This window comes from Pleuronectes platessa, chromosome 17 (assembly GCF_947347685.1).
Source record: "Pleuronectes platessa chromosome 17, fPlePla1.1, whole genome shotgun sequence".
Classification (NCBI taxonomy): domain Eukaryota; kingdom Metazoa; phylum Chordata; class Actinopteri; order Pleuronectiformes; family Pleuronectidae; genus Pleuronectes; species Pleuronectes platessa.
The window spans coordinates 2,532,167-2,543,996 of record NC_070642.1 but is presented as its reverse complement, the minus strand read 5'-3'; the positions used below and the strand labels follow the sequence as shown (position 1 = coordinate 2,543,996).

At 39.4% G+C, this 11,830-nt stretch overlaps 2 protein-coding genes across 3 annotated transcripts; both read right to left on the bottom strand.

Moving 5' to 3' along the window:
- Positions 1 to 401: 401 nt before the first annotated feature.
- Positions 402 to 7,555, bottom strand: katna1 (katanin p60 (ATPase containing) subunit A 1). Of its 2 annotated transcripts, none has more exons than XM_053445712.1 (11): positions 7,417 to 7,555; positions 6,238 to 6,400; positions 6,010 to 6,152; positions 4,776 to 4,965; positions 4,446 to 4,561; positions 3,036 to 3,141; positions 2,794 to 2,952; positions 2,382 to 2,508; positions 2,105 to 2,239; positions 1,693 to 1,819; positions 402 to 1,283 (listed from the first exon to the last, which is right to left on the bottom strand). In XM_053445712.1, the coding sequence occupies exons 2-11, from the start codon at positions 6,397 to 6,399 to the stop codon at positions 1,085 to 1,087; spliced, it is 1,464 nt and encodes a 487-aa protein (XP_053301687.1). In that variant the 5' UTR covers position 6,400; positions 7,417 to 7,555; the 3' UTR covers positions 402 to 1,084. The 2 variants fall into 2 exon arrangements, with proteins under 2 accessions (XP_053301687.1, XP_053301688.1); XM_053445713.1 differs by having other exon boundaries at positions 6,238 to 6,441; positions 7,417 to 7,536.
- Positions 7,556 to 8,288: 733 nt separating this feature from the next.
- Positions 8,289 to 11,581, bottom strand: LOC128460493 (B2 bradykinin receptor). The gene is made up of 2 exons (XM_053445715.1): positions 11,310 to 11,581; positions 8,289 to 10,194 (listed from the first exon to the last, which is right to left on the bottom strand). Exons 1-2 carry the CDS (start codon positions 11,448 to 11,450, stop codon positions 9,130 to 9,132), a joined length of 1,206 nt encoding a protein of 401 aa, XP_053301690.1. The 5' UTR covers positions 11,451 to 11,581; the 3' UTR covers positions 8,289 to 9,129.
- Between the last annotated feature and the right edge of the window lie 249 nt (positions 11,582 to 11,830).

Below are 11,830 nucleotides of genomic sequence, written 5' to 3'. Positions count from 1 at the left end.
GACATTTGTGTGTGTAACTTGTATGAACCTTGAATTCCTACTGATTCATTTTGACCATAACTTTTATCTATGAGATCTGTCTTTAAAGCTCATCTGATTTCTCTATATTTAGTGAAGGACTTAAAACTGTTATAAGTCAAGGCAAATATTTGTATTTATGTTGCATACAAGCAACACTTTAAATCCAACGGATAAATGTGTGATTGTACAGTTCTGGCCATAGGCTGACTTGAGTTCGATAGCTAAAGCTGATAAACCAAGCTTCATTTGTTCCACCTATAACCACAACAGGATGCGTGGATCATCAACTGTCAGGCTCAAAATAAAGTACAAATTGTCTCCTGCCAACAACTATCACACTCTAAATCCAACCACTAAATAAACACACAGGTAAGGCAACGTTAATATATCCATAGAAATTGTTAACTTTATTCAATGAAATATCTTGCTAGTGTTGTGTTCATAAAAATCTCCAAAAATGTGACAGAACCACACATGTCCATCATTTCGTGAACATGTGTGGTTCTTTCTTTCAAAATAAGTGCATAAAAGAAAGAAAATAACTAAATAGGGATAAAAATTGATTGGCTGTTGACTCAGTAACTCATGGTCAGATACAATGGTACCAAGCAAACGTTAGGACACTTCGAAAGGCAAAGTAACAGTACAACATCTGTGGAAATGAACTCTACTGCAGGAACACACATACATCTCATTTGTTGAACATGTTTGCTGGTTTTAAGATCATAAAACATTTTTGCAATTCAAATTAGTTGCATTATGAATGAGTCCATAACAATTTGGTATACCATCAGAAAAATCTACTACTTTCAGCCATTCATTCTTCAGTCATCTGTCTTTAGTCACCTGTTAGACTTGGACATTAACATTATGTACAATGGTAAGAGGTTCTAGTCAAGTGCATTTATTTACCTAATGTAATGGACGTTACCCTCTTCCATGTCAGTGAGCTGCTTCTGAAATAAACAAACAGCCACAGCCATTCTAAAACACCCTTTAACATAGATTACTCACTCAATCCAGTGACGCACACGTACACACAACTTGGACGTCTGCCTTTTTTTCAGCAGGACCCGAACTCATCAATCCACTTCTCATACTTCTCAAGGTCAGATGCAGACACAGATTTGGACACTTTCCTCAGAGCCGACTCAAAGTCTTCCATGGTGGTAGGCATGTGCATCTCATCCCGGGAAATGTTGCGGATTTCTTCTGGCGTCAGGCCCTCTATTCTTCGTCTCATGGCCATCAGAGACGCATCCCTGCAGCATCAGACACCACTTTGAGCATAAACTTTTAATCACAGGAATTTCTCACATTCCACATGAATCCTTCCAGCTATTGCTGTTAAAGTGATTAACTGAAATCTTTATAATCAGTTGTTAGATTAGTTGTTAGATTATTTTAAATGCACATTCTTAAAAGGAGGGTTCTATGTTCTAAGATTTGTTGTCTAATCATTCTGACTTCAAATTGACTAGAAGTTAAACTCTAGAACGTATTCCTCTGAAAATGTTCTTCCATTTTAAAAAGACTATCAGGGTAGCTTTTAAACACAGTACACTCAGTGGGGAAATGAAGATACATTACACTCACCGGTCGTTGTTATAGCTACAACACAGATATAGTTTACAAAAACTTTTGTCAATTAGTTAGGGAGAATTGCTTGACCTGCAAACGTTGGTGATGTCGGCTCCTGAGTAACCCTCCATCTTATCTGAAATCTTGGCAAAGTCAACATTGCTGGTCAGCTCCAGTTCCTTCAGGTTGATCCTGAGCAGCTCCACTCGCCCCTTGGCTGCAAACAGAGTGTGAAGTGAGTGGAGCAGCCAGTTTCACAGCCTGTAGGAGCATTACCACAGGCCAACAGCCCATTCCTAAAACGCAGGTTTACTAAATAAACTGCACTAGTAGTAGTAGTAATATTGTTATTATTATTATTATTAATAATAATGAAAAAAATAAAATAATGCAGGCCAGATTACAGAGTTGGCAGTAACTTTCATTTGAAAACTTCCAACTAATCACAAGTTATAGTATGTATGAAGACTACACTGCTATACAATAAAGAAAATTACTTTACTTGAAGGCAGAGGGATGTAGATCCTCTTCTCAAGCCGTCTCCTCAGAGCTTCATCAATATCCCAAGGGAAGTTGGTGGCAGCCAGGACCATCACCATCTTTGATGGGTCCTCGTTTTCTGATGCTCCGCCAACACCTAAATAACAGTAACAACAGTGTGAAATGAACAAATGCTTCCCTTAAGAGGATTCTGCAGTTTCCACATGACAAGAATATAGTGAAGAATGATTATATAATTAGACTTGGTGAATAGATTTATGATGTCATTAGCGTTATACCATCCATCTGCACCAGTAGTTCTGCCTTGACTCTGCGGCTGGCCTCATGTTCCTCTGATGTCCCTCTGCGGCTGCAAATGGAGTCAATCTCATCAATGAAGATTGTAGTGGGGGCGTAGAATCGGGCCTACATTTGGAAAAACATTTACTGTACCTTCCGACCAAAACAATTCGCTCAAAGAAATTATTTTATACTTCTTTACCACAATCATTTCATTCACTGTTCTCAACTAAGTATTATTTCATGCCAAGGAGAGAGTGAGAAGTTTTTTTTTCCTCATCTGTAAATTTTACAATGGCATTTAAGATGTAAATTGACCATCAGAAGGGATACGACTTAAATACTACAGCTGTAATAATAACATGAGCTTTATCCTTAAAAAACTTGACCACATAATGCATTTGATCTTACCATTTCAAAAAGAAGGCGAACTAGCTTCTCAGATTCCCCTCTGTACTTGGAGGTGAGAGTAGATGAGGAAACGTTGAAGAACGTGGTTCTGCATTCAGTAGCAACTGCTTTGGCCAAAAGGGTTTTCCCTGTGCCTGGGGGTCCCACCATGAGCACACCCTAAAAGTCAGAAAAAGAGTTCCATGTAATACATGTAAAAATAAAAGCTACAGAAAACCAACTGAAGTCTCCTAAACCTATACCTTCCAAGGTCTTCTTATGCCTTTGAAAAATGCTGGCATCCACATAGGCAACACAACCGCTTCTTTCAGTAGTTTTTTTGCATCTTCCAAGTCTGCGATGTGTTCCCTACAGGTTAAAACGAGATTTATCAGTTCAAAGGCAGTCCAATCAGAGCAGGTTAAAAAACACAGTCTACCTACATTTGTCCAAAGCTGCGAGTTGGCATCTTAGACATTATATTATATCCTAATCAAGTTTTTGTCCCCAATCCCAATCTATTTTACCATTGGATATCTGTCAAATAAGCAGTCTAATCCCAGATTTGAAATAGTTGGAAAAAAATCACTGAGCTTCACTTACTGATTTGGAGAATATCATCCCTGACAGTGACATGAAGCGGAACACTCTCTCACTTTTATCTTTGACAAGTCTTCAATGTGCAGAGATAAACAATCCAGACACCTTTTAATTTGTTATCAAATGATTCAGGTACAAATTTTCAGTTTTGATATTTATATCTATGTTTCTACTTTGTTGTTATTGGTAAAAAATTTAAAATGTGTTTTAAAAATGCAATTGAGAGCAGGGTTAATTTAATGGCTGATCTGTTTATCAGTTAAGTATTTTATGTTGCAGAAAATAAATTCCAATTCAACAGTCTAAGAACAGAGGATGTCATATGCAGCATACAACATTAAGCCTGTAAAGAATTTTAGTATTTGTGGCTTGGAATATGTGTCTATATAAATGAAATTTGTAAAAAGATGGTGTGACTTATCATCACTTAATATTGTTTCACTTTTTACGTCCAACAAGGAGGTAATTTTTTATTATTTTTGTATTTGTCTGTTTTTCTATAAGCAAGATTATGCAAAGACTACTGAACCAATTGTATAATAGAACAGTGGTGCATGGGCCAGGGAAGAACTCATTCAATTTTGGAGTGGATTTGATGAAGTTGGATCCAGGAAATGTTTTCCTTTTTTTGAACATGGGGAGACAGGATTTTAGTTTTCATGGAGGCATGTGCCCTTCTAGTTGATTTGTCTTTTGTCTTTACTTGAGAACTGAAAGTCTGAATGGAAAATTACTCAAAGAAAGAGGAGAACAACCTAAACAACCAAACCAGGGACTTTACAATTGTATGGACACATCTTAACCACAGGGGGGCTCTTCTTTTAGCTTCTAAAAAACTTCAAATAATAAGTTTAATAATAACGCAGTAACACAGTAACACAGCAACACTGAAAACTTTTGATTGTTTTTCCTATTCAGGGATTAATTAATATAATTTCATCCCTGTCTAGTACAGAGAGGGTCCTTGGACATATTTACATATGATGTGACATGAATAACAATAAAGATCACATATAGGTTCATGTGTCCTCTGTAAAAATCAAGCCAATAAAAAGTGAATTATAAACACATACCACTTCACGTTTGGATTCTGAGATATTATATCTCTGTCCAGAGCTTCCACTAGGTCTTTGTCATATCCTGTTCCATCGAACTTTTTCATCTCTTTGTCCTGGAAGTCTACTTTGTTCTGGAAGACAAACAAGAAACATTAAATATCACCAATGGAGTCTGTTTTCTCCCACACACAAAACTGGAAATACAGGCTAGACATGGCTGTAGGTACAAAAGCAGCATGTGGATAATGTTGAATCAACAATGCAAACAGTTGTGACTGAATATAAAGTATGTTGTGTAATATAACGAAGGTGAGGGTGGTGCATTCTTTTGAGTATGGTGTTCACCTTAGCATCCTTTGTTTTGCCACTGGCTTCCTTTGCCTCTTTCTTTTCTTTGCCTTTGGAGGGTTTGCTTCTGTCCCCGTTGGCTCCACGTTGCCTCTGCTGGGCCCTCACAGCTGCGCTCAGCCGGTTGTTGGGAGGTTTGCTCTCTTTATGGGGGTTAGCAGGCCGCCTGACAGGACAAGGAGAATGTCTGAGAAGAAAAAGAAAAGGAGGATCATGGAGCAACAGGCATAATACCTTTAAAGTCGAGCAGTATAGTCATTCTGAAGCAGACTTAAAAAATAACTGCTTAAATTACTTTTGTTTACATTGTGTAAACAGAAAACATGGGGCTATACAAATCCTGTGTGTTGCAAATAAATCCCTTCCCCTGAGGAAACATAAAAAGATATGAGACAATACATTGTCTGAGGAAATTGAAAAGTGTATTGCTGTGACTTATTAGTGAAGAAAAGATAAATAAAATAAAAACATCCAAACAAAGAGGCAGTGTGAGGTTTACAGGCCACCTTTTGTAAAAGGGCAGACCACGCACAAACCCAGCTCACATCAGGGACTCAGGTTTGCTAATCTCAATCATATGACTATGTCATGGACAAATAGCTAGTAAAGATCTTTCCCTGGGTTTTCAGGGGGCGTATTGGCTATCTGCCTCGGGGAATGGTGGTGGTTACAGAATTTGAAATTATTCCAAGGAAATGTGAAATTATTTAAAGTTATTTCTCCTAATGGTGTGAATCTATAAGCGCCTGCCTTTAGGGCTATGGTGCAATTATAAATCAATTATTAAATCTGCTTGATATACAGTATGCCTACTCACATACGCCACCATTACTGACAATAACTCCTCAATATATTGTCAATTCTGCTCCCTTCATCTCTATCAGACATTTTCTAATGTATAGGGTCAGGGCACCCGAGCCCTGCTCTCAGTCAAACAGGCAGAGGGGAGGACAGAGAAGCCAAATCGTGGAAAAAAAATACTGACTCTTACGTCATTTATTTTGTCTTATGTGCTGTGAAACACTGGGCCTGGGTGTTATATTGCTGGGGGAAACTCTGCCTATACAACTCAAGATCATACATTTGTGTACAGTGAATGTGAAGAGTGAAATTGGGCTACAAGTGTTAGTAAAGTCTGGTTTGGAACAATGAACACAGAACATTGCTTTAAACAGAATGAAAAGGAGATGACAATTATTATTAGTTGTGTGTAACCAACCAAGCCCCATACCTCGGCTCCACATGTACAGGCCTGATATCACAATCATCGTGGTTACTGGGTTTAGCAGGCGCCGCCGTGTCCAGCTGAAAATTCTCCAGATTTGACATTATATTCTGAAGCTGTCGGCTCTCTTCGCTAATTTCTTGCCATAGCTGAGGAACAAACACAAACATCAGAAAAGCCAACTTTCCCTTTCCTTGTTCACATAATATGATAAATAATTAAAGCCACATATACCTGCTGCCATTTCTGGTGCAAACTGCTGTCGTGTGAAGTGTACACACACTTTTTGATCTGTTCAAGCAGTCCATGATAGAGAACACTGGCCGAGTTGTAGTTTCCCAGCAAAGCGTACTCACGGGCCAACTTCAAGCTTTCACTGATTTCTCGTTGACTCATGCTGCCGTGAAAACAGACACAACATGTCAGCCCACCGGGGTACTGCAAAAAACATATAGATGGATACAGAAAATTCCAAACAGGTTAACTGTGACAGATTTTACTTCCGTTTCTCAACTTTTGATAATAACAAAACAAAAAAGTTATTTCTTTAGATAATCACTGATCCGAGTCACGTAATCGACAATGTCACACTCAGACCTTAAGAAGTTGATCGATATAGACCAAATGTGATGGATACACGTTACAAACTTGTCCAGTTATTTATCACCATATACCAGGTATCATGTTGGTGAAGTCTAAGAGCAGTGTGTTTAGACCTTAAGTTCTTTTTCTAGAACTCTCTAGCAACAAAATGTGGTTTGTCCTGAATGTAAAAAACATATTATCTACACATACAGGAAGACCAGATAGTGAGAGACACATTTAGCCTAATCCTGACTGGTAAGGGATCCCTTCAATTACCCTTTTGTTCCACGCTAAACTGGTGTTGGCTGATAAGACAACTACAGAAAGACAAGTAACCTTGATACCAAGATAAAAGTACAGTTCGAAGGCATTTGCTCTCATTCCTTAACACAGACTTTGAACAGGGAGCTAACTGTTGTTCAGTTCGGCGGATTAGTCACAATGTGTGTGTCAAAATGCGACACAGAAGTCTGCACGTGAGATGTGCGCGTCCCAGGTGATCCAACAATGGCTGAAACACATATCTGTGTCTGTCAGGCTGTTCGTCTCTCAGGGTGTTTGTTTGTCAGGGTGTTTGTCTGACAAGGTGTTTGCGTGTAAGGCTGTTTGTTTGTCAGGCTGTTTGTGAATATACATTGAGCAGCAGAGTTTACGTTAATAAACCACCACTCTGAAGTTCGAGCCGAGCGGTTGGTTTCCTTTCTCTCTCTTTGCTATAAAACATTATCTTAACAAAACTCGACGAACACAACAGTTCACACAAACATACGTGAGTCAATCGGTCAGAACGTGAACAGGAAACCAGTTAGCATCAGCTTTATACTCAACTTTTCACTGGGTCCACGTAGAGTCGTCCGAGCATCTGTTATGACGAGTTCCGCTGTGGAGCTTCAAACAGTGTCGACTGCACGGGCACGAGCACCTATAAACGACGTGCGCGCGGCTGGCAGCCACACGTTCACTGTAAACATGTTTCAACTGAGGGGGAGCAAAAAGTTTTGACTTCCGTACATAACCTTCAAAATAAAGTCGACTCACTTTAACCTGTTACTTTATTAAAAAGTTTGGTCAAAGCAGCTCTGTTGGTGTTTGTTCTCTCCAGCAGGAGCAGACAGCTTCAATGTGGTAAAGGCCGGAAGCACAAATTACAACGACTAATGGTAAAGCACAATAACAAAATCATAACTCAAAAACATCACTCAAAATCATAACTCAAAAACACACAATATTTCATAAATCTTAAAAACATTTCACAAAACACAATAACAATTCACAAACACAACCCAATTCACAAATAAACAACAACACTTTACAAATCACAACAACAATTTACAAAACACAACAATTCACAAAACACAACAACAATTCACAAAACACAACCATAATTTACAAACCACAGTATATAAGAAAAGATTCTTGGAAAAAATCTCACTTATCAACCATAAAATAATCGGATGTCTCACCTGCTGCTTCCTCTTTGCTACTCAGTAAGGCAGCTCTGCTATGTTCCTGTTGAGACTCCTGTCTACCATTCTGTAAAAGACTCATTCAACTGGACTTTAATTATTATTTCTGTTTAAGAACTTCTGTATTTAAGCCTTTTAACCATCTTGAGTCTCTGTTACTGGATAAATCCTATTCATTTCACCTCCAGCGCCATCAAAGAGAAAACACATGTTGATTAAATGACTTACAAATAATACAGATAGACAATTGGTTCTTTATTCAACTACTTTTTTTATGAGCACTCACATTTTTTAAAGAGCAATAGGCCCTTTCTTCAGTTCAATCACATGAGCATAATAGTGCAGGTCTGAATAGTCAGGCTACATAATAATATACATGGTGATAGACAGAAGAAGCTCAGAATCAATAGACATTGTCATAGATCACAATGAGATTCATATTCAGCTCTTGTCAGTAGTTATTTAGTTTCAATTGCAACATGAACCTTCAGTATTGTGCACTGGAAAGGAAATCTTAAAATAATGATAAATATATATAATATATATCACAAAAACAAAGTAATGACAAAGGCGACAAGACAGGGAAACGGAAAAGACAACAGGCACAGAGACACAAGGGGACTGCTGTCAATATTTTCACTATTTACATCACAATAAAAACCTCCATTGATAGAAATCTCATTATCTTCTGAAAAACATCAGATCAATGCATATCTTGTTAGTTCACCACACACTTCAGTTAAAGTGACATTAATCAGCACTTATTTTATATATTATAATATATTTATTGTATAAAACCTTTCCATTATGATCACTATGACTGCTGTGGAGCTCTGCATTACTGTTCCAGGGGCAGGAACTGCATCAACAAAAAGAAACAGACATAAGTAGTGCACATGATAGCATTCACCAGATGGATGCAAACAAATCTCTAAACGAGCCCTTGAGTCTTTCCGGACCTTTCTGTAAACAATTTCCCTTTTCTATGAATTTATGTTTTACATTAATCACAGTTTTCTGTGTAACCACTAAAGATGTTTCTACAGCCACTTGTTTGATTTTGTTGTTGTTACTGTCAGGAGTTTTCAAGTTTTTCAATACTTATACGTTGTGTTTGATTTAGTGTATTCATTGAAATGAAGCTCAACTCTTTAAACCAGGGGTTCAGAGTTTTTCCAAACACCTCCTTTGACCTTCTCCTGAAATGCTTCCCCACGATGACAAACAGGAAGGGGTTAACAGCACTGTTGCTGTATGCCAGATATGTGGACAGCTGGATGCAGATGTCCAGGACATGACCCCAGAGGCATCCGGGTGTGACCTGGAAGTAATCCAAAGTGTCAAGAAACCGCATCACTTGGTGTGGTGTCCAGCAGAAGAGGAAGACAGCCAGCACAGTCAGGACCAAGTAGGTGGCCTTCCTCTCTGCCCTGAGCCCAGGGAGTCCGTTGGCTTCGCGATTGTTCAGTGCAGTCACAATGTGACGGGTACAGTAAACAATTACCAGAACTGGGATAAGAAATCCCAATACATTCCTTGTGATGTTGTGGTGCAACCTCCATGCTGGATGGGGGTAGACCAGAATGCAGGCATCAACCCCAGGATCCTCTACGTATGATACTGTGCGGAAGAGCAGGATAGGCAGACTGAAGAGGAAGCCCAGGCTCCAGATGCCCAAGCAGATACGCTTGGCCCAGGCTGCTCTCCTCAGACGGCTTGGGCTCATGGGCTTCACCAGAGCCAGGTATCGGTCCACACTGACCAGTGTGAGGAATAAAACACTGCAGATGTAGTTCATAGAGATGGCCACATTGACTAGCTTACAAAGGGCCTCTCCAAAATCCCACTGGTAGCCTTGAGAGATGGTGACAGCCCAGAAGGGAAGGCAGGATATCATGACCAGGTCAGCAGCCGCCAGGTTCCCCAGGTAGATATCGGCCACTGTGCAGGGCTTCCTCTGCAGGCAAAACACACAGAGAACCAGGCCATTCCCCACCAACCCCATGACGCTGATCAAACCGAGGTAGACTGGCTGCAAGGAGGACAGCCACAGCCAAGCTTCAGTGTAGTTACTGCAGGGGTCCTGTTCTGTGCCCACAGTCGGGACCAACCATTCAGATGCATTCACAACCATTGGAAACTGTGGATGACAACGATTCTTCGTCAAACTGTCAAATGCCAGCATGGAATATAACAACGTAACACTCATCAAAACAGAATGCTCAATGTGATTTACAAAGGGAATAAATATATCAATTTAAAAATAGTTTTAAAGATGTGCACTGATTGTCCTCTCTAGTATCTGAACTTCAGTCAATCTTATCTAATATTATTTCAGCAAAAACAGAAAAACCACATTCACCTTCACAGCCTGTAACACTAAGGAAACCTATATTCTCCCTTAGTGGTGAGTGGTTCCGACAACTCTTTTCCTGCAGTGGTGTCTGACTATTTCATGCAATCAAGAGAAAAGATTTAATAAAAATGGAGATGGAGGATATAGACTGTCAGATAAACAGGGTGTTGAAGTAGTCAATGTGTGATATAATAAAAGCATATTTTTCTTTCACAAAAACCTTAAGGGATGTTATTTATGCTGTGTCTTTTTGTGATTTCGAAAGGGCTGTTATTGCGTAAAGTTGGACGAACAAATTTCCAGCATTCCTGTTCAGACTACATCTCCCTGATGAATGTATCTGCCTCCCTAAGAAATTCCTGTTGAAATGAAGCATAGTTTATGTTCAACAGATACAATCTCGGTGACTCAGCTACTTTCCCTCCTTATTCATACATGTGATGTATATGGTTTCTTGACAATTTACACTTTTGGTGTCTGAGACTCTCCAGCAGACGGGAGAAGTTTGTCTTCCAAAAATTTCTGCCATGAAGCCTTCACATGTGGCCAACGTTGTGAAATAGTATTTTTAAAACCAAACCATCATCGTTTCCTGAATTTGACCAAGTCATTTTGTTGCCTAAACTTAACCAAGCTGCAAATGAAAACTGAAGCCAAAAAGTCTTTCTACCAGTGAGGCTTTCTGACAGTAAAGACCTCGAGGCAAACATAGATCAGACAGCAAAAATGGCCTAATCATCAAGCAACAAGGTTGTTTACTGCAGGGTCGGACTACACTAAAATGAAGAGATGTAAGTTTAAATATCTAATGTGCATTCTACCAATTGATGCACTTAAGAAAGATAAGCCAAGAAATACACTTTCCTTTGTACTTCGTCAGAAGCTTCTGAAAGACCTACCTTATTTCCGTGGCTCTGTCCAATCCATCCAGATTGCCCTGATGTGCAGACCCTGCTGATAATCACCTTAGTGATCGAGCCTGCTCTGAAGTGAGCACTGGGAGGCTGGTGAGTTTTATACGTGCAGACGCCAGAGATCATCAGTGTCGTCACACATTGTCAGTTTTTCCCCCCACAGCTAGTGCTGTGTTCCGGCTCACCAAAATGGGATTCACAGTCCAACAGCATTATGCTTTTACTTCACTCCCTGACTCAGTGATTGATGATAAACAGTCAATTTAATAACAAGGCGGGACTGAATGTAATCTTTGATGCTTGTCTCCATGATAAAAAACAGATATTGGTCCGACTTCCTGGACGATTTGGAGAATTGGAGTGAGAGAAATATATAAACTTCAGCAGCTGCTGAGGAGTCACAGCTGGATAAGAGTCAAAATATGAGGAATGTTGTTTTACTGGAAGATGTGTCCAGTTGTTTAAATGTGAACTAGAACAACGCTTATGTGAGTCATGTGTTCTCA

Coding starts and splice junctions, on each gene's coding strand:
- katna1 (XM_053445712.1), bottom strand. CDS start 6,399: ATGAGTCAACGAGAAATCAGTGAAAGCTTGAAGTTGGCCCGTGAGTAC. Junction 4,966..6,009: donor CCTGTACATGTGGAGCCGAG/GTATGGGGCTTG, acceptor TTTTCTTCTCAG/ACATTCTCCTTGTCCTGTCA. Junction 1,284..1,692: donor GACATCACCAACGTTTGCAG/GTCAAGCAATTC, acceptor CTGATGCTGCAG/GGATGCGTCTCTGATGGCCA.
- LOC128460493 (XM_053445715.1), bottom strand. CDS start 11,450: ATGATCTCTGGCGTCTGCACGTATAAAACTCACCAGCCTCCCAGTGCT. Junction 10,195..11,309: donor GACAGAGCCACGGAAATAAG/GTAGGTCTTTCA, acceptor TGTCATCCACAG/TTTCCAATGGTTGTGAATGC.